Source organism: Lonchura striata, chromosome 17 (assembly GCF_046129695.1).
Source record: "Lonchura striata isolate bLonStr1 chromosome 17, bLonStr1.mat, whole genome shotgun sequence".
Taxonomy (NCBI): domain Eukaryota; kingdom Metazoa; phylum Chordata; class Aves; order Passeriformes; family Estrildidae; genus Lonchura; species Lonchura striata.
In genome coordinates this window covers 13,355,540-13,377,464 of record NC_134619.1, presented here as the reverse complement: position 1 = coordinate 13,377,464, position 21,925 = coordinate 13,355,540, and the positions used below count along the sequence as shown (strand labels likewise).

The 21,925-nt window shown below is 42.4% G+C and overlaps 1 protein-coding gene across 3 annotated transcripts in view; it reads left to right on the top strand.

Moving 5' to 3' along the window:
• The window catches only part of UQCC1 (ubiquinol-cytochrome c reductase complex assembly factor 1), a 47,553-nt gene extending 28,059 nt beyond the window's left edge, over positions 1 to 19,494 (top strand). For all 3 annotated transcript variants that reach the window (XM_021546287.3, XM_031506508.2, XM_077787034.1), the window contains 3 exons: positions 12,994 to 13,071; positions 14,440 to 14,553; positions 17,599 to 19,494. In XM_021546287.3, the coding sequence (XP_021401962.1) occupies positions 12,994 to 13,071; positions 14,440 to 14,553; positions 17,599 to 17,733 (327 nt within the window). In that variant the 3' untranslated portion in view covers positions 17,734 to 19,494. The remainder of the gene's footprint in view (positions 1 to 12,993; positions 13,072 to 14,439; positions 14,554 to 17,598) is intronic.
• The last annotated feature ends 2,431 nt before the right edge of the window (positions 19,495 to 21,925 follow it).

The following is a 21,925-nucleotide window of genomic DNA, read 5'->3' as shown; positions in this document are numbered from 1 at the left end:
GTAATGACAGAGGGTTTGTAACCTGATGGAAGGATATGTGTAGCAACAATGTATTTTCAAGTAATGTAGTCCTGCAGTCAGTGTATTCTGCCTCCAAAAGAAGGTGGTCAAATGCATCAAGAATAGTAGATAAAAAGAAGATGACATTAAAGTTCCTGTGTCGATGCTTTTAAATTTCAGAATCTGAGTCTTTCTCAGAAATAAGGGAAGTGAAAAGAAACTTTACTGACTACATTCAGAGAGCTAAATTATTGTCTGCATAGATCCTAGGAGGTTAGGAAGTTCCATTCTTTGCCTTTTCTCCCATGCAGTGTATCGAAGGTCAAGATTTAACTCTGAATCCTGTATTGTGGTACAACTGACAGAGCACCTGGATGGAATTGCTGCCTGTTTGCAATTAGTTTAACTTGCTGACATACAAAGTTGCAGTTCTTTAGCTTGCTTCCAATCTAGCAACAATGCCAGCACTTGATGCAGAAAATGGACACTATATTTCCTGAGGTGATACTGATGGTTTATTGAAATGTGCCTTCTGCTCTGAACTGGTTCATTGGAGCTGAAAGGGGCAGAATGTAAAGCATTTTAACTGCAAATTTACATCAGCTCCAGCTTCAAATTGAGATTGTATTATTTCAAAACCTGGTTGTTAAAACTGCTGAGATCTAAATTTCTGCTACAAAGTTTTGGGACCTGTTAGCCTGAGCTCCTTCAGCACTCCTGAATGTCGGCAAGAGTCAGAAACCCAAACTTGACACAGCTGTAAAAACACACGGAGAGTCTGTGGCCTCAGCAAATTCTACTGGTGCAGGCATATTTCAGATATAAATTTTACTCTGCTGTCCCTAGTACTAATGAAGTCAGTCTCTTTTGGTGGGTTTGCAGCCAGGTGTGTCCAGTTCTGTGGCTAACCAGTGCTCTTTACTTAATTTTTCCACTAGTGACATTTCTATCAAACTTTAAAAACAAACAGAAAAATTGGCTTGATGCAATGGCTCCAAGTGTTAATAGTAACATTAGGCTGGGTAAAAGACTTCCTTTGGATCCTGCTTTGCCAGAGATCTCCACCTTGTGGCTTGCAGGGAATAGATTTATACTGTGCAAGCTGGCCTCTGCCTCATCAGTTTGGAAACAGAATTCTCTCAGGACTAGACATTGCTGCTGTTTTCTCCCTAAGGGAGTTCTGGAACCACCTCAGAATTAACCTGGTTGATCTCTGTATTGTGCTTTAGTAACTGTGTGGATTTAAAAGTCGTTATAAAAGTTTAAATATGTTTTAGTACCCTTATATGAAACTGCAGAGTTGATGGGAAGGACATGTAGGTATTCCCTGGAACAGGATTTCAGCTGATAACAGGACAGGAGATATAAGGGTTAAATAAATAAATAAATAACAGACTTTCAACCACTCAAAAAATCCCAACCCAAAAAAAACCCTCCACGCCCCTTCTCCCTCTTCCAAGCACCCCACACTAATACTTTTGGGTGCAAATCCTGTTGTGTCTCAGGAAGATCCACCAGGCTTTATTCCAGTACTTGTAACTGGTTGTAAAATCACTTTATCTGCCTTGGTTGTGTTTGTTGTGGTGGTATTCTGATGCTGAAATGAATTAAAATTGTTATCAGTGCAAAATGACAATTTATTTTATAATTAATAAATGTTCTAAGAGCTGCCAATTAATTTTATAATAAATACATTTTCTAAAAGAGAGAGGACTAGGTGGGGCTGTCCAGCCCAGTGTGCCAAATTTGTTTTAATTTGTCATAATCTCACTTTCCTGTTTTCCCACCAGGCCACTTAAGACTTCGACCCCCTTTTTTTTTTCCAGGAACACATCTAGGTGTCTTTTGAATTCGTTTATTGGCTCTGCTCTGTGTAGCACAATACAGCCTTTGTTACACTTTTAGCTAGAGCTGTTTATACCAGTGACCCATAATTTGCTCTCAATTACACTCTTGTACATCTGAAGTAACAGCATCAGAATCAGTACATGTAACTGAGAGCTGAAATTGGCTCTGGGAACTTGAACCATTTTCTGTCTTGATACTCTTTTCACAATTAGAAAATTTCAGTTGATTAAAAATGCTTATTTTCCTTACAGGACCTACAGAATTTTCTGAACTCAGTTTGATTCTGTTTAGGTTCTTCTTACTGTGGAGAGCAAAAAGTTTGAGCCTTGTGATTAAAGAAGGCATGGTCAGGGTGAGAACAGCAAGTTGTAGAATGGCTTTAGAGGATGAGAGGACAGGGTATAAAATGGATGCAGCTTTAAAACAGAACTTGATCTTTGCATGAATTGAAGTGGGGAGCTGCTGTCCTGGGATGTTCAGGGATCCTCTCCAGGCATGCCTCTAAAATCTAATGGGAAGTCATGGAGTCACTTTTGGATGCACAGGAGTGAAACTACATTTTTGAGAGAGAAAGGGGCAGGAGGAAAGTGGGTGCAGTATTTTGGGGCTGGAATGGAGAGTTGGGATGAAGGGAATGTACTGAAGCAAAACATTGCAGAGAAGGTACTGATTTTGTTTGAGGAAATGGACTGGGATATGAGACAGAGGATAGTGTTCAGTACAGCTGAAAAAGGCTTTTAAAAATCTATAAAACTAAAGAAGAGAAGTTTGAGTTTTAAATTATCTATGTATATTTTGAAACACTTCACTAGGACATTTTAAGGAGAAAAATGTTATGATTTTTGATGACCACTTGGAATATATAAAATTTTGCCAGTTTCTAGTGTTCCCTTTAAAAACAACAAAGAAACTAAACCTTTACCAAAGTAGTGAGGTACAAAAGTGTTCTGTATAGTTTTTGTGGGTTTTTTTAATAGGATACCAGACATTGTATGATTAGTTTTACCTGAAGTTATTGTTTCAAAAACATCACAAAAAAAAAGTTTATCAACTCTTGATCTTTTCTCAGAGAGCTTGAAAGTTCACACTTAGTTTCCAGTACTTTGTTATTTCATAGATGAATAATAGTAGGTACTTTTCCAGAGGAAATTCAGTAAATTTGATTCTGGAAATCTTAATAACTTAAATATGTAGGACAGCGCACGTGCATGGAATGTTACCTTGAATTATCTCAGCTGTAATGATGTCTGGAACAAACTGTAATGATGCAAATGTAGCTTTAGCAGCACATGGAGCTTTGAAATATGTGTCTCTCAAGTTGTTTGTGATATAGTTATTCTAGAAACAGTATAGGTGGAATCAACACACCTGGGTGAAATGTTTGGGCATGCTGAGGATACCTGGTATTGAAATCAAGATACAATAAATGCTTGGGTTCTCTTCAGCTGGCCTGCCCCAGTTTTCTGGCATAAAAAAATCAATTCTGGCACAAAAACAATAATTCTAAATTTCCCAGATATGTTGGATCCTGTTACTGTAAGGTGGTGTCATTGACCTGTTCTGTGCCTTGCTTGAGTGCCTGCAGGAATTACACTGGAAGCTGCCTTGTGGCACCTTTTCTAGAGATACCTTTTTTTCAGTATTATGTATTTTTCAATATTATATTACTCTATGTTCATTATATAGGGAAAGGTTCTTCCCCCAGGATGTACTTTCAAGCTCCTTCATAAAAACAGAAATAATACCAAGACCAGAGGCTGTTCTAAATCAAACCAAGCAAACCATTGAGAGCTTCTCTGTTGTTCCCAAACATTTTAATCACATTGTTTGTTGCTTGTGCTTTTCTCTGCAGATAGAAAGTCACTGACACATTCTGCTTCCACTTCAGGAGTGAGTCTTGTATTTTATTGCTAGAGCTTTGTTTATTTTTTGCTTCCATTTTCTGATTTCTCTAGCCCATTTTATTCATTTACAGAACTGGCAGCTCTTTGAAACTTCTTTTTGGTTTTGACTGCCTTTGCTAACTGCTCCCACAAGAGAAGAAAAGATAATGATCAGGAAGTGCAAGTGCAATCCCTGCAGTTATCCCAGTGCCTGCTTCCACAATTGCTGACTCCTCTGATTTCTTTTACAACCCTAGTAAAGCAACAGCATAGGATACTTCTGTACACATCTAGGGAAATTGAGGTCCTTTTCTGTTTTCCATTCTGATCTGGGAATCTCAGTGTATTCTGTTCCTTTTTCTGTCCTCAGTTTTCCTCTTCTCTTTCTGGTCTTACACAGCACTTGCTTTATCTCTATAAATTAATTCCGATTACACTTCTGTAAGAGCTTGAATGTTTTTATTGTTTTCAAAGGTCAGGAAATAATGCCAAAGCTTAAAATACCCAGATATCTAATCTTGGAGATCTCTCTTAGTTGGTAGCAAAATGTTCATCATGTTGATTTTCAAGTTAGTCAGGAGGCTTTGAGGCCAGGAGAGCAAGTGCACATAAAAGAAACAATTTTATGGCTGGGATGTCATGGATGGGAGATGGGGTCACTACAGTCTTGCTCAGTGTGAAATGAGCAACCCTGGTCTGAATGGGTTTTCACAGGGCTTGGGCATCCAGAGGGATCTGGCAGGGAACGGAAAGCAGGCCTGTGGGTGAGCAGGGGTTTTAGGGGATGTCCCCTGAGCTTTGGAGTTACTTGTCTCACTGGTGGTGAATACCAGCAATTCTGTTTGGAGGTGCTGTTTGAAGACTTCATTTTTTAAAAGTGGGGAAGTGTCAGAGCCTCTGTAATTGGTAGAAATCCAGGGCTAAAGCCCCAGAGGACAAAGCCAGGTACCAAGAGCTTAAAAATAATGTGTCTCCTTGAGAGCATCCTAAATTTACCCATTTGTATTTCCTGTTTTATTATGTCCTTGCTGGAGGAAAGATAACCCATATATAAGTTTAATCCATGTTATTCAGGAAACTGTGTAAGGAAAAAATCCTTGCCCATGTCTTTAGGGTCTTCTGGAAGTTTATTTATTCACGGCAGCATCGAATCTGAATGAAATGCAGAAGTAAGATGGAAAACTCACAATATCTTACCGTGCAGCCTTTTCATGGTTCGCTTTCCTCCTTTGCCTTTTACTTGAGGGCAGAACTAGGGTAGAGAAATAATTTTTGTTCTCTTCTGAAAGGTTACAGTAATAAAGAAACTCTTGTTAACATCAGAGTATATGGCAGGCAGGAGTTTTCACAGTCTGGCATTGTTTATTTTACCAGCAATTTGGAACCTTCTGCACTCTTAAAATATTGGCAAGAAAATATTTAACTGTTAACTGTTCTGTGGCCTGCGTGTGTTTGAAGCCCTGGGGAGGAGGAATGCTTGGGGAAATCAGGTTTTTCTCAGCTTATGATTGAAACCAGAAGGTGCAGAATATTGGTAGAAGGTGAAAGCAATGTGACTTCAAATTAGAATTCTACCCAAATGTGGAACTGGTGGGAGAATGTCAAACAGGTCATGTATGAGCAGGGCCCTTCAAGGAGAGAGTGGGGAGGCTGATGGAGCAAACACAAATCAGCCAGTCTGCCAGGCATACAGAAATGAATTTGAAAAGGTGATAGTAATTGTGAGTATATGCATTTATCCTGGCCTCTGTCACTGGTTAAAGGTTGTAGCAGTAAGGATTAAACTAGTTAATTGCTGACTAATTGTATGGACTCTAGCAATTGTCAGTCCAATTGAAATGAAATAAACTTTTTTTTTTGACAGTCTTTTTTGGAGAGGAGATGGGTGCCTTGCTGTTCCCCTCCAAGAGAAGCTTGTTCTGGTCCCAAAGTCTGGAGAAAAAAAAAAAAAAGGTTTTTTTATGTTCTTAACTATTTTTCCCCTAGGAGAGGCTGACCCATTTCATATGAGCAGGATCATTCTTGCTCATATTACTACATAAAATATGGCCTCTTCCCATGAGGGTATTAAAGGCTATGGTAAGGGAGCAGGTTTTTAATAGCACTAGCACTTTTCAGGTGAAATTCCTGCCAAATCAGCAAGGTGTCCAGGATCATCTCATGAGCTGTGCCTGTCCTGCTGGAAGTCAGGGCAGGAAAGAACAGAGACCCAGAGAGGAGGGATACCAGCCAATATCTGCAAAGGTCAGCAAAAAATGCATGAAGCTGAACATGCTGAGAGCTCCTGCTCCTGTCAGATGAAGATCCAGTGTGTGCTGTGGCTGCCAATGTCCAGAGAGATTTGGGATAAAGGATAAGAAATAGAACTGTGGATCAGTTCCTTCTGGTGGGTCAGTTCTCCTCCTGCCATTCTCCTGGCAATCACTGAGGAGTAACCCGAGAGCTGCACAGGGACTGCCAGTTCAGGATCACTGACAGGAATCCTCCAGGAATGTGCAGCCCTTTGTTACCTCTTCCATAATTTTTGCTCTTTAATGCCCTGTGCCACTTAAATGTATTGCATGAGAAAGCACCTATATTTTAAAATATTATTTGGTCATTTCATTAGATTTGTTTCTACATCTTTTTTAATGAGAACCAGTGGACAATAATTCCTTGTTTATGTGCTTGATACCAGTCATAATTTTGCCTCCCCGTCATCTCTTCTTCCTTACTTCATCCTGAAAAGTTTTCTGAGTCTTTGCTCATATGTGTCATCGTGGTCTTTTCTGTGTGTTTTCTACTACTTTTGCGTTTGTTCAGTGATCAAAAGGTACCAATTATGCACACCATTTTATATGCAATACATTATGGATTTATGCAGAATAGGGTTCCTCTTTTGGTTTCTATTTCTTTCATAATAATTCCTAAAATATTTTCTCTTTTTCTTCACTATTGAATTGTTCAACTTAATTTTTTTCTCTTAAAGATCCATTTCAAAACTGTAGCTGCCAAATGTGTGCATGTTGTTCAATAGTTTTTATGGATTTTTTTTAAACACCCTACTACAAGTACCTTTATCAGCATTGAATATCACTGGTCATAATTGTCTGTGATTTTTATTTCCATTTACTGTATTTTCTACTAATTTGTACTTATCTGTTTCTACTGAAAGACTTTTCAGAATGGATGCCACCTTTCCTGTCTCTGCAGCCCTGGTAATATTAGCTGTTTCATTTAGTTTATGTTATGTTCATTTAGTACTTTATGATCCCTGGAATTTTCTTGTTCTTGACTTTTATTAAGTTATCAGAAGCCTTTTTCTATGGGTGGGTCATATCACCTGGAATATGATGGACTAGGAGTGTCCAAGGCCAGGATGGACAGGGCTTGAAGCAGCCTTGTCTGGTGGAAGGTGTCCCTGTCCATGGCAGGGGGTGGAAATGGATGGGCTTGAAGGTCCCTTCTTCCAACCCAGTCCAGTCTGGGATCATTCTCTGGCTCTCAAAATCCTGAGTGTTGTGAGAAGATGATAGAGCAATGAGTATTCACTGCCTGATCCTGTGGAAGGACTGGGCCAGCAGCTGAAACCAGCGGGAGGCATTCAGGGGGGATCCACAGGAGGAGATGGATATCCTCAGGGGTAGTGGACCAGGGTGCTTCTTGCTGAAGCACCTTTCTAGGGTTTGACCTTTTCTCAGGGATTCTGGCTGCTGTTGGAAGGCAGGATACCCTGGTAGGTGACCCCTTGGTCTGGTCAGTGTTCCTGGTGTGTGACATTTTCTGACAGTTCCTGAGGTTTGTCTCAGTGAGGAGCTGGAGCTTCACAGGAGCTCTGTGAGTGCTCACGGCGCATATTTAGCTTAATGATTTATCTACCTTTACTACTCTGTTTTCCAAGTGCTTCTTTCAAACTTGGTTCTGAAATTTCCTTTATCAGTTTATCAGGCTGAGTTCCTGATTCTGGTCTGTTCAGAAGCACATTGGTTAGCCTTTGGCTTTTAGCAGCTAGTTTTTTCAGAGGCATTACAGAAAGCCCCTTGACAACTGCTCACCTTACAGAGAATCAGCACAACTTGACAGAGCTTAACAATTTGACTTCTTTTCCCTGATCCTTCTCTTGAGAGGCTGTCAGTGAGCTCTGCCAGCCACGTTCTGCAGGGAAGCAGGAATTTGGAATAAGCCATTGAATACAGTTCAGATTGTACTGTGATCTCCCCCGCATCTGTAGCTGTTACTATGGCAGAGCTTCCAAATTAAAAAACTGAAAGATAGGATACCCTCATTTTCTGGGTAGCAGAAAGGTAGGGGTGAGCATCTGCTTTTGCTGAAAGATGTAGGTAATGTTGTATAACTTGCTTTTCTGTGTCTTTCTTGGAATAAACTTGCTCTGAGGAGCCTTAATGATGATTACACAATTGTTGTGAAGGTAGAGCACACACAACATTTTCCATTAACATGTTGTTTTTTATGGATTGAAGATTTTGGCAGGAGCTGGCTCTGCTGCAACCCAACATTTACCTTTTGTCTAGGTTAAAAGAATATTGGAGTAGGTTATCACTGAATATTGAAGAAGGCTTTAAAGATTGGTCTCTGAAGTTAATGATTATGGAGGTGTATTACAAAATTACTTTAATTTTAAAAAATAGAGAATTTATCAGAAGAGTTAATATTTAAAACATAGAGGACTCAAGCTGTGGCTAATTGCAAGCCGTGATCTGCTGTGCAGACAAAGTAGCAGTTAATAAAAGGTTCAAAAATTGAAGATTGGAAAAATAATTTCTTCAATATCTCTGTCATTTCACAAGTATGTGCCTGAAGGATCTGGCTGTTAGGGCCTCTTGCTACAGGAATCTTCCTAATCTTTTTTATTAATTTAATCTTTTTGATTCTAGCTACAGTCTCAATCATGTCAAAATTACTGTCCTGCAAGCAGTAGTATAAAAGGGCTGTGTTTGCCCATTTAATGTCATGTGTCTTTTAACACAGTATTTTGAGCAAACACTAAAAAAGCCCATATATAACTGTAAGTGCTTATATATTATTTACAAATAACATAAACCGTATTACAAGTAATTCTGTCCTATTGCCACTTGACAGAAGGGGCATAAAAAAGCCTAAATATTTGTGGAGTGGCATTTTTTACCATAAAAGTTTGGTCCTGTATCTCCTTCAGGAACTTCTGCTGATATTCCTGCTCCAGCAGTCAGAAGTGTCAGTGAGAGAGGCTGATGTTTATGGCAGTGGGGCTGCAGAAGTCCCCAGAGCGGACTCAGCTGTGACAAGATGAGTGTACTCAGACCTGTGGAACTTGTTTTGCACTAGGGATGGATTCATTTTTACTGTATCAACATAAACCACTGCTTTGCTGTTGCAACTTTGACCACTCCAGGAGTGTGCTGCTGGTGTGGTGTGACAGTGCACCGGAAGAGCCCAGTGCTGGTTTGAAAAGATGACTCTGCTGGCACATCCGTCGTGTACAGGTACAGGAGCAAACACATTGTATAGAAGAGGGTATTTATTCTAGCAAGATTGGTATAATGAGAATGAGGGGGTGGAAACCCAAGCCAGAAAATTCAAATATGAAATGAGATACACATGTTCAACTGTGAGGGTGATATGCTTCAGCCAAACACAACTTAGTGAGCTTAGTACAGGGGGAACTCGGTGAAATGTAATGGTCTGTGATATGCAGAGGGTCAGGTTCTATGATCTAATCATTTCTTCTGGCTGAAATATCTTCATAAAAAGGTCTAGTTCAAGCATAACTTACAGCCTAAAGAGAGGAATTGCTGCCTGGAATTCAATGACTAGTGCTTGTACAAGGCAGTTAGAAGTGCCCCTTCTGGCTTTATAGTCTATGGAAGGATTAATATGTTAAAGTAGCTTAGGGGTGCAACACATGCTGGCAAAAGCTGAAGCAGAAAGAAACTCCTGTTGCAGTGCAGCCCATGGCCATCCCAGCTGGGGCAGTGCTGGCAGGACACAGGTGTGCAGTGACACTGCCAGGGATCCCCTGTCCTGCTCTGAGGGGATGGGCTGCACCTCGGCCCCTGGGCTGATGGCTCTGAGCAGGCAGAGCACATCAGAGCCCATGGAATTGTTAAAGATTGAGAAACACCATTCAGATAACCGGTCACCATCAGTCGGTGTAACACCACCTCCATGTTCACTATTAAACGTGTCCACATCTGCCACATCCACACGTATTTTGAACCAGGGATAGTGACTCCACCACTGCCCTGGGCAGCCTGTGCCAAGGTTTTAAAAGTATTTTCTGTTGTTTCTTTTCCCTCATGTCCAGTCTAAAGCTCTCCTGGCACAACTTGAGGCAGTTCCTCTTGTCCTGTCATTTGTCACCTTCCAGTCTGTGCACACTGATCCTACTCTGCACTGTGAGCCAAAGCAAGTGGGGAGGAGGAGATTCCTTTCCAGAGAAAGCTCTTGGTCCTTCACAGGACACTGATATGGACTAATTCTAGAGCAGCATTCACTTTAAATACCATGTCCACGTGTTAGGTCTTTTGCTATGTGTCCAGCAGTACAGGAGAGCACTGTGCTCTTACTTCCCTAGAAATCTTAGAATACAAAACCTTCTGTGAGACTTTGCTGCAAAGTCACCCTCAGCACGTGGCTGTTGGATGATGCACATGAACTCCCTGAGGCTGAAGCGGGTTTCTTCACTGTGACATGGAAAATCCAGCAGCTGCTTGCTGCAGTTGTCCCACAGGCAGAACAGAAAGGCTCCCACAGAAAGGCTCATGGAGCCTTTCAGAGAACAGTTGTGACCTGTTGCAGGGAGTAATGTTAGCTGTACGTTTCCTTGTTTCAGAGGTCTTGTAAAGGTGAGATGTGTACCAAAAATGGGTTCCTTGGGTTTTGAACTAACACAGTCCTGTGTCACTGAGCACATAAATCTGTCCAGTGACAGCCCTGCACTGAGCTGCTCCAAGGAAGGCAAAGGGGCAAAGTCCCAAGAAGAGCTCCAGATGTTACTGATTTTTCCCTTGTTATTAGCAATTACTCACTTGGAATTCTCCAGCAGTTTTTCTTCTTAATAACGAACTGTGGAAGAGTCAGCAGAATCATGACCAACCAGATCCTGAAACTTGCCAGTGGTAAGAACTTGTACAAGCTTTGAAAGAGGAAGCGCATCCAGCAAACACTGCTTTGGATTTGCTAATTTTTCTTGATATATAAAGAAAGATTTTTTCCTTCAGTGTTTGTACTTTACTGATGCCAGTTGTATTCTTCAGAAATGGCAATATTTCCTTAAATATCATTTCATTGCATAAGATACAGCTCCATCCCCAAACTCAGATTTTATATCTGAAACTGTCTTTTAAGACGTATTTATTGCCGTTTTCGTTTAACTTGCTTATCTCCTTCATCAATGTGTTTCTCGCTAACTTAAAGCTGCTGCTCTTTGGTTTTAGTAGGGAAAGCTGTTTCCCCAGGGATGTATAGTCCAGGACTTGTCTCTGTAATGGGACTGTTTGTTTTCTTTGCCCCTTGCAGTTGCCTGCTGTAACATTTGTAGTATGTGTTAAGTAATCCTTGAGGTAACATTTTTATTATGTCATAAAAAGTGCGTGGCAAATATATAATAACTCATGGAATTTGTTTGTTTAAAATGGAAGGATAATTTATTGAGTGTGTTACATGAGACCTGCTCCCCCTTATTAGAGCTGTAGAAGTGCAGCTTATTTAGAAGTATGTTCTATTGAGAAAAACCACGATCTCTGACATGCATAGAAGGTTTGAGCATGGTTGGGTAGAAATGACATCATAGTTTATGTACTCAATAAAAATTTAATTAAGTCATTACAGAAGTTGCAGTCATCATTTAACCCTCTGATTTCGTATGTTTAGTTCTTTTTTTAAACATTCAGTAATAACCAGTCTCCAAATCTTGATAGCCTATAAAATATCTGCATGAATTTTAATAGTTTATATTAATGGAAAAATATGAGTAACTGACATAAAAGGAATTTTCCTTGTCTTTGCACTATGTGCATTGCTATAAAAATCAACAGATGAAAAAAGACAGTGGTTTAAGGGAAGAGTATATATATGAGAACTGGAAATTTGTTCACTTGACAGAAACTAATGTATATTTTGATAGAAAAGCTGCTGTGTAATTGCCAAGGTGAATACTCATAAGGATACTGAGAGAGAATTCAGGACAAGGGGTTCCCAGTGTGGTGAGTTTTATAGGCTGGTGTCTCGTGTGTGCAAATCCTGTCTTTGCAAAGTGCAGTGTCACACCTGAGTGTTCTGCTAGTGTGCAGGGCTTATTGGCCTTTTCTTTTGTACTTCTGGAGAATATGAGAGCTGTAGAAAAGAAATGCTTTGTGTCTCTTGGATCCCTCATGGGAGTCAGAACAAAGAAAAAAGCTTTACCAAAGTGTAGCTGGGCCCTTGGGAGAGGAGCTGCATCACTTTGTTGGCAGAGGTAAGGAGTAGAGGCAAGAGGAGCAGACAGTGTGGGTGAGGGAGATGCACAGGAGGCATTTCAGCCATCCCTCTGCATCCAGCAGTTGGTCCAGTCCCATTTTAAGCTCACATGGGGTCAGTTCTCACACCAATGGGTGGCTTAGGCCAACCCAGCAAATACTTAAGCAATTACTAAATTTAGTTAAAGGTCAATGTGGAACTTTGACTGAGTCACACTTAGAGCATGGGGGAAGTTGCTGTGTCATCACAGACTCAGAAATAAGTTAAATCATAGTCAAAAACTTAGGAGTCTGAGCTGCTAGAGATGCTGGAGAGGCAGAATTTGTGTTCTTGCTGGCTGAGAGTCAGTCTGGACAAGACAGGAGGAGCAGTGGCAGAGTGGTGTTTCTTTTAGCGTTCCAGTACTTCCACTGTAGTAGCACATCCATACCTGCAGTCTGTGCTTTGGGGACAAAAAAACATTAAAAAACTTTTGAGTTTCTATGGATGAATGAAGGTCTGGAGAGCTGCTCAATAGTTAAGCTACAGAGGGGTCTCCATGCTCTTGGGCTATGCTGCCACTGCAAGGGCAGCCTTGCTTCACACTCCCCCAGCAGTATTTTGTCTCCACTCCTGCAGCTGGTGGCAGAGCTGTTGGCTGGGATGTTCCTGCCAGTTGTGTGTTGAGTAACACCAACCTCAGCTGTGTCAGAATTAATGGAGCTGTGTCACAGGGGGTACAGAGTGACTGACTCCTGCTTGCAGCCAAATCTCAGTCAGGACTGGGGCACTTCTTCTCACCTCTTCCTTAGAGCCTGTACTGATGGTTTTCTGGTTTGTTTTTCAGATTAATTCTACTGTTCTAAAAGAAGACTTGAAAAGGATGGTAGAAAATTTCTATGCAGCTCTGTTTGGATACGATGAGGTAAGAAGGCTGTTTTCAGGGAATGTACAACAAATAGACCATCTAATTTCTGAACACAGAATAGTCCAGATGGGTAAAACATTTACTGCCCATTTCTTTGGAGAAATATTACATTAAGGAAGCAGCCTTGAATGAAAGTTCTTAGAAGAAAACTGCGCAGAGCATATGGATTCAAGCCATGGGGTGTGGAAGGTAGGGTGTTCTTTCTGCTGCTTCACCATACCTTACTGGCCACCACTAAGTCATTTCCTCCCTCTGAATCCTGCTTTACTCAGCTGTACTTTGAAAGCAAAAAGAGGATTTATAGAGTATTTATAGGGAATCTATGCGAGAATATTTACAGGCAGTACTTAATAAGACAGGGAGGCCAAAGCACCACTCTGCACAAGTGTCTGCAGGACCTTCAAGAGGAAAATACAATTACATTGTTTTTTTTGCTCCTGTGACTGTTAGTCTTCAGATGCTCTTACTCACATTGTGATATTATTTTTTACACAGTTATCTGCATTATTATTGTATTGTAAATATAACCTTATAGAGTTGTGGACAGTGTTACACATGCAAGGTTTAATCTAGTTTTAAGTTTATCCAGGATGTGTGTGCTTTTGCTTTATTGACAGTCTTTTTCGAAACAAAATGTTTGTTTTCATTAAAGACAAATGTTGACTTTTAAAAAATTTTAACTGAATATTTTAAAGTCTTTTGCCTTTGGTAAATGTGTTAGCAGAAGACCGGAATTATGAGCCTGTGCTGACAACACCACATAATCTAAAAAGATAATAAAAGTTCAAGAGAATTTGGACAAAAAAGATTAATGGATGTGGTTCTTGTATAAACCAGAGCTAATATTTGATTTAACTGGAAAAATCTAGATAGTTCTTGATGAGCAGCATTTCTCTCTCATTTAGAATGAAAAGTAAAAAAACCAAAGAAAAATAGCAAACTCCAGACTTCTGCAACATTGGATTAAATATCCTTTATTTTTTCTTTTTAAAGTGTCAGAGGCTTCACATGTTCCCATGAGGTGGTGCTGCCTTCTCTGTAAGATCACCATTTTTATGGTAAAGATTTCATAACATAGAAATGCAGTTATCAACTCTGACGTTAGGAATACCCTGACCCAGATTTTTTCCAAATTAACTTGCCAGAAAATTGGTTACAGGCTGCTCTGTAAATTAATTTAAGGCCAGGGCTGTTTTTCCATTCTGGGAAAGAGTGATGTTGCTGCCTTTCCATGTGCAGAGCCCACGGCAGCTGTAGGCTCTGGGACAGGTGCTGTGGCCAGGGGCCAAGTACACAGATGGGGGTGTCTTGTGTTCAGACCTTCTTCACATGCAGTTTTTAATCCCTCTCTGTCCTTCCCTTTAGGGAATCTTGTGTGATGATCGTGTTCTGGCATCAGCTCTTTGGAGAAACCTTTTTAACAGGAACTGTGATGACCCTCGGCACCTGGAGCTGCTTGTGGAGTACGTGCGCAAACAGGTACAGCCCTGCTCTCCTCAGCCTCTGCTTCAGGATGGGGTGTGCTTGCTTCTATTGCTTGCTTGTGCAGCTCACTTCTCATAAATAAATCTGATTTTAATATTCAGTGATCATTAAGGAGAAAAAAGGAAAAATATTAAACTTGGATGGTATTTATTATAGAGTCTAGGAATGTCCTGAGCTGGATGGGAGTCTCAAGGGTCATCCAGCCCAGCCCCTCTCCCTGCACAGACACCCCAACAGCCCCACCCTGGGCACCCCTGGCAGCGCTGTCCCAATGCTCCTGGAGCTCTGGGAGCCTCAGGGCTGTGCCCATCCCCTGGGGAGCCTGGGCAGTGCCAGCACTTCTGGGGAAGAGCCTTGCTCTGATCCCCAGTCTGAGCCTCCTCCCCTGACACAGCTCCAGCCATTCCCTGGGTCCTGTCCCTGGTCACCAGAGAGATCAGATCATTACTGCAGTTTGATGACAAATGGCTGCAGAGAAATTAATAGAATATTGAAAGCAATCCTGCTCACCTGGTTCTGGAATTGTGCTATGGAGTGGTGGCTTGACAAAATGTGCCAGAAATAGGCTGCAACTTGTTGTAGAATTGTTATCCATGTTAGAGAGCTGGGGTTCTCCTCGTAGCTAAATAGCATGTAGAACTTGAAAGTCTCTTGGTGACCTTTGAGGAAATAAAACAGATTTGTTTCCCAGAATTATTTCTGATTCTTTCAGTTATTACCTGGAGGAGACAACACTGAATAGTGTTTGTCCTCTCAGCCCCAAGGAGGTTTGTGAACCAGATCTCTATGAAATGTTGGTGGAATAAAGTCTATGTGGGCACCAAAGAAAAGGGGTGAGAGAGGTTATGGAGTAAAAGTGAAGAGTGTTGGACAGGGAATTGAGGACCAGAACTTTCACAGCATCATTCTCTGTAATGTTTCCAATACCATATTCAGGATCAGATAGAGGTATGGAGAGACAGTATTTAAGTGTGTGTCTGAGAAAATGGGAAATAATGGGCTGAGCTTCCTAAGGGGCTGAGGAGACTTTGGGAATGCCAGAGAGTTCTTGGGAGGGACTGGCTTAATTAAATGCTGAGATTGCTGATGTTCAATGGTGAAGCTGTAGGAAAGTTTGCTGGGGACAAACAGATATAAAAAGTATAATTCAGGATAATTTCTTGCCAGATGGGGAATTTGTTGCACTTCTGGGTATTTAAACAAAGGGTAGGTCTGAAGCAATCAGCAGTTGAATAGGAAAGAGTGATCAGCCAGGAAAATATGGCACACTGGGGAGGAATGAGCACAGGTTCTGTGCAGACAAGTGCACTTGAGGAAAACAGTCCCAGCTTTACACAGGTACCAATGAGCTCTGAATTGTTACCACACAGGAATGAGGCCTTGAGATTACAGTTCTGTTATAAAAATGTCAGCTCAGCACTCCATAGTGTTTAAAAAAATGTAAAACAAATCCTCAGAACTACTAGGGAAGAAATAGAGGATAAAATATTTCTGTGGTGCCATTTTACATGTCTGGTGCCATTGCAAACTGGAATAATGTGTCTGGGTGCTGACCACCAGGACAGATAAAATGTTAACTGAAGAAGGCTCAGAGAGGAGCACTAAGGGTGACAGTGAAACTGCTCCTTTATTAGCAATAAGTAGAGTCCCTTGCCCAAAAAAGAATGGGAGAAAAAATGGGAGACATCTCTGGGAAGTCCTGAAGGCATGTGTGAAAGGTGAGCAAGGAAGGGCATTCAGGAAGACAGGAATGTGGGGCCAGAACATTGCCATAGTTGATTGGGATGCTACAATTGCACGTGGGTTCCAAAGCCACTGGCAAGATTTATGGCAGAAAAGTTTGCCCAGGGCTATTAAATCCACAGCCACTTCAGATTCAAAATCTGTGAATGAACAGATTTTGAGAGGGAGGGAAAATGAGCAAGGAAAAGAGCACTGTGTGCTGCCTGGGGAGGCTGCTGGTGGCGACTGTCAGGAACAGGACATTGTGCTTAGGTGGCTTTCCAGTGTGACTCTCTGTGGCCATGAGTGCATTCATTCTCCTGTTGAGAAACTCCTTGTCCAATTATTCTTTGTTTCTAGTAACATTTTGTACCAGGTTGTCCCCACAGTTTCTTGTGCATCCTGTCTTTAACACAGGCTATTAGTGGGTACCAGAGGAGATCCTACTGACAGGACAACATGTCTTGTGTCCCTGGTCAGGTCTCCCAGACTTCCTGAGCTAATGGTGTTGGGTTTGTCTTTGACTCATCCTTGAACGACTTGTTTTTTTTTTTCCCATTTTCTATATCTAAGGTTACCAGTGACAGCAAGTTGACCCTCTGCTCTATGATGAGAGGGTTTTTTTTTTTTAATTTTGCTTACGTTACACCTTAAAATTACATTAGATCCCAACTATCTCGCCCAGAGAGGTTGTGGATGTCTGATCCCTGGAAGTGTTCAAGACCAAGCTGGACAGGGTTTGGAGCAACCTGGGATAGTGGAAAGTGTCCCTGTCCATGGCAGGGGGTGTGACTGGATGGACTTTAAGGTCCCTTCCAACACAAACCATTCAGGGACTTCTTCTGTTGTGAGGATGAGCGTTCATTGCATGTTCACCTCTTCCAGCTCATGTGCTTTTATGTGATAAATCCCAGGTGTTCCCTGCTGATCAGGCCATTTTTCTGTAGCTGAAGCCTCGCTTGTGTGCAGGATGGGAGCTCTCCGTGGGGTTCTGGTCCGGGCAGTGTTCCCTGCAGTAACCACCAGGAGGATGAAGTGACTCACGGCAGCTTTGTGGCTCCTCTTTGCCCTGTTGCCAAACCTTCAGAGGAGGTATAAGTGTTGCAGGTGACTCCAGAGGATCTGCAGATCCTTATCCTGGCCTTCCCATGACACTTTGCAGTTGGAAGCAACCTTTTCAGGTCCACCTCACACAAATGGCAGCGTAGGCTGAAATCTCCCAGTTGTGCTTGGTTTTTGGAAGGACGGGTGTTTGTGTAGCTGCTGAGGGAGCTGCCTGGGCGATGGGGCACTGGCAGTGACTTGCTGTGCTTGCAGGTGCAGCACCTGGACGCGCTGAGTGGGGAGGACCTGCTGCTCACAGGCGAGGTGAGCTGGCGGCCGCTGGTGGAGAGCAACGCCCGCAGCATCCTCAAGCCCCTGTCCCCCGTTTACAACGACGAAGGACTCTGAGATCCACGTGCCAGAACAGCTTGGGAAGCATGCCTGCAGTGGGGCTGGGCTGAGGCTGTGTGGTTGGGAAGAACAGTTTGCTGTTGGAAGGAAAACATTTCATTAGCTCTCCCATCCATGGTGCCTCGGTAGCCTCCTGTACAGCCATACTCCCAAATCTTCACCTGCAAATAAATGCTCATTGTTTTAAGAACCTCTGTCCTTTTTATGGACCCTTGCTGACAAATGGACAGAGCTGCCTTCTGCCTTTAGGAAACCAGGTATTCACCATGACGTAGAGTTCTCTCAGAAAGACATTTCTGTCCCTTGCCTTGTTCAAAGAGCTGCTACACAGAGACACAGTGGTGTGCTCTGCTCCCTGAATGGTTGTAAATGTGAATCTAAGCTTTGCATATTTAGATATTAAGTATATATTTTAAATGCCTGATGCCAAGATGGAATAGTCCATCTTTGCTTTAGTGGAGTTAAGAATTGCTTGAACACATTCTGAAGGGTTTTCTGTGAAAATCCCTTTTAGGAACTCTCTGCTTTGTTGCACAAGGACAAGAGTTTGCAAAGAATAATGCACAGTCCCCAGCAATCCTCTGTGACTTCGGTTTTCTTAGGGAGATTAAAGCCCCAGTTGTGGCTGGGCTGGCACTAAAGGCTGCCCCAGAGCTTGATGTTCAGTCTGCCTTGCTGATACTTCCACATTCTTTGTAGAATTGTGCTCTAGGAATTCCTTTATGAAAAGAACATCACTGCTGTGTCCCTGGGACAGGACTGCCATCCTCGTCCCCCAAAGCAGCAGTCCAGGGCATTTTAGCAAGATCCTTCAACACCAGTGAAAACTTTCTATGGTTGTGCAGGCAAGTGGTGCCAACACAGTAATTAGGGGAGCAGGAGCTGCACTAATGAGATCAGCAGAGGTGCTCTGTGTGGATGGATGGTTCACCATGCTGTTTCCAGGTCAGTGGCAAAAAGAGTTTTCATTTCTCTCCTGTCCAAAATCTGAGTCAACAATAAATGTCAGTGTGGGTTAAATTGCTGTGTGTTTGTTTTCTATGCCTGTGCTTGTGATAAGAATAAGCCCTATAAAATCAGGACTTATTCCTAATAAAAGTATTAAGGAAAAGTAGAAGGTGATCATCCTTAATTTGTGAATTTAATCCTTAATTTGTGCATTTAATCCTTAATTTGTGACTCCTTAGTCTGGTGAAAGTGAAACTGTGCCTGGTTGTGACTATTCTTCCTTCTCAAGTTGCTTTCTTTGTAAGTGTGTGTGTTGGGGAATATTTGCCATCCCTTCCTCATGTAAAAAACAGTGGGATGCAGCATAGAGGTTCCCAAACACTGGCTTTTGGGAGTTTTTTTTTATCTTTCAGGGAGCCTTCTGTGTATAAAAAAGTTATTTTGGTTTTTTTTTTCCAGAATGAGCTTCCTCAGTTTAACTTCTTATAAAATGAGGCATGTAAAGAGCCCCTCTCGCTGTGTGAGGTGTATCCCTTCTCTGTGAAAACATTACAGCCCAAACAACTTGCTCGCAGTTTATTTAAGATGCTTTTGTTGAAAGCTGAGCTAAGCAGAGAAACCTCTTATGTGTGAAGTATTATACAGTGTGTGTGAGATAATAACACCTTGTAATTCATTACAGCTGGCTTGTATTTACATAAAAGAAGGCTGAGCTGTGTAGGAATTTGCTGATTAATTTATTTTTAATGAGAGTGAAGTATACCAAGTACCAAAATAAACTTTACTTTGTGTGTCTTACTGCTCCTGAAATAGGTGGAAAAATTAATGGTAGATATTTTGGCTCAAAGCTACATACATTAATTCATATACAAAACAGTTATTTAAACTTTAACCCCTTTCCTGCTGTGTAATTTAAGCCTGAGCTCATGTTCTCCATGCCATGGGAGCACAGGGCTGGGAGCACACCACCATCCAGCCCAGGGACCGTGCGTGGCTGCGGGGAGGCTGGAGAGCTGCTGGAATTCTTGGGCTGGCTGGCCTGGAGGGGAGAGAACCTTTGTGCTCTGAATGTGGACAGCATGGGGTCAAACTGAACCCTCCCCTGTGTTTATGGGCAGGAGGCTCCACAGGCAATGGTGCCAGATTAGAGTCATTGACATCTGCCCTTGCACCTTTTATTAGGAAGAGGATAAAGGCCTGTAATCACAGCTCTGGCTGGGCCATGAAATGCCTTCACCCACCCACTGTCAGGGCTGAGCCAGCAGTGGGGTGTGCTTGGGTGTGTGGGGCCTGGTGAAAAAACAAGGCAGACACTGTCTCTGAATTAAAAGGGTAATTTGTTAGAGAGGCAAAATCCATTGGAGGCTACACAGGACCAGGGAAGACTTTGCTTCCCAGTCATTAGTTACCCAGAGACAGGATCCTACAGTATTAGATTGGATATCAGGAGGAAGTACTTCCCTGTGGGGGTGGGAGGGGGTGGGAGGGCACTGGCACAGGGTGCCCAGAGAAGCTGTGGCTGCCCCTGGATCTCTGGAAGTGTCCAAGGCCAGGTTGGATGGGACTTGGAGCAGCCTGGGACAGTGGAAAGTGTTCATTCCCATGGCAGGGGGTGGGATGAGATGAACTTCAAAGTTCCTTCCAGCCCAAACCATTCTGGGATTCTAATAAGACCCCTGTTGCTCTCAAGAGGTGAAGAAAGGTGACCTGGAAAGCTGCCATTGCCAGTATCTTATATAAGACATCTCTCCAGCCAGAAGGAAAGAAAATACATTCCCAGTAGCAAAATCTTCCCTCTGCAAGTGTTCCAGCAGCAGAGATTGGCAGGTGAGTGATTCCTATACACAGCTCTGCTTCAAGGGCAGTAGAACAGAGGGGGTTTAACCAAACATTTTAAAGCCCATATTTTCCTATTTTCAAGGTTTTCCAGAGGGAATGATTGAAGGTATTTCACTTATGGACAGTTCTTTGTTTATGCTGTTGGTTTTTGGAAAGTGGTCTCAGACCATCAGCTTAGAGGCACTTACTGTATTTAAATTAACATATCCATATGAATTTCTTCTGGAAGGAGCCACTTTGTCATCCAGCCTCATCTCCTATCTCATATACAGCATTTGGACATCACTTAGGGATTCCAAAGGATTTACTCTTCAATTTTTCCAGGTATCTTAAAATGAAGAGACATGAGCCCCTAGGAAGCATTAATGATTTCAGCTGGATCCCGGGTTACTCTCTGTGAGTAGAAGATCAGCACTCAACTGTCTTCCTTCTCTTCTGTTTCGCACCATGAGAGAGTGGGAGCATGTTTTGCCTCTCAGGGTCAAACTTGGGAAGTCTTGCATTAGACTGGTATTTTTGTGATGTTTCGGAGTTATGGGGAGTCATCTGGTACTCTTCAATGCCCACTCTCTATTTTAGGTGGTTAAATGTTTTCCTTTGTCACCTTGGTTGCTGTGCTCACACCACCTTTAGGTGTTGGAACTGTTTTCTCCTGTATCTTCAAAGTGCTGCAGTGCTGAGAGCATAGGCATCCTCGATGGTCTCTGCATTTCCTGTGCTATCCAGTGTTTAAGTGCAGTTGCCACTTCCCAGATTTGTGCCTCCTGTCCTCACCTTGCACAAGGTGATGTTTTCAGTTGTATCTCTGCCCCACCAAGCCCTAGGTCAGAACTGCTGCTCCTGACTTGGCAGTCAGAATTAACCACTGTCCTGTCTCCCTGCCTGTGCCTCAGCAAATGTGGGAAGCAGAAAGTGGACACTAAGAACAAGAACCAGAGTTGTAAATGAGATTAATGTAGAGTAGGTGAAGAGTAGCAAAGCTGTGGAGGGGTGAGCATCATCTGGGAGAGGACTGCTTGTGCAAACTTGGTCTCTGTGAAATGTGCCACTGCTACTGCCTGGCACCACTCTGAGGAGCAGTGGGAGCCATGCCCTACCCTGTGACCCTGTGACCCACTCATATTTTCCACATTGTCCTGCTTGTTGGAGAATGGTTTAACTCTGGTGGTTGTCTGCATCCCAGGGATGTGCTGAAGTACTGCTTGAGCATTTGGAGAGGTTTGCTGATTCCCTCTCCAGGGGTGCTGAATGAGGCACTGAGCTCCAAAGCTGTACTGGGTGCTTCCTTCCAGGAAGAGAAAAGTCCCAATGTAGGGAATTGTAAGTGTTTAAGTTAATCCATACCTAGAACTGCTGTGTCATCCTACTTCTGCTAAGAGAGCTGTGCCACAAATGCAGTGGT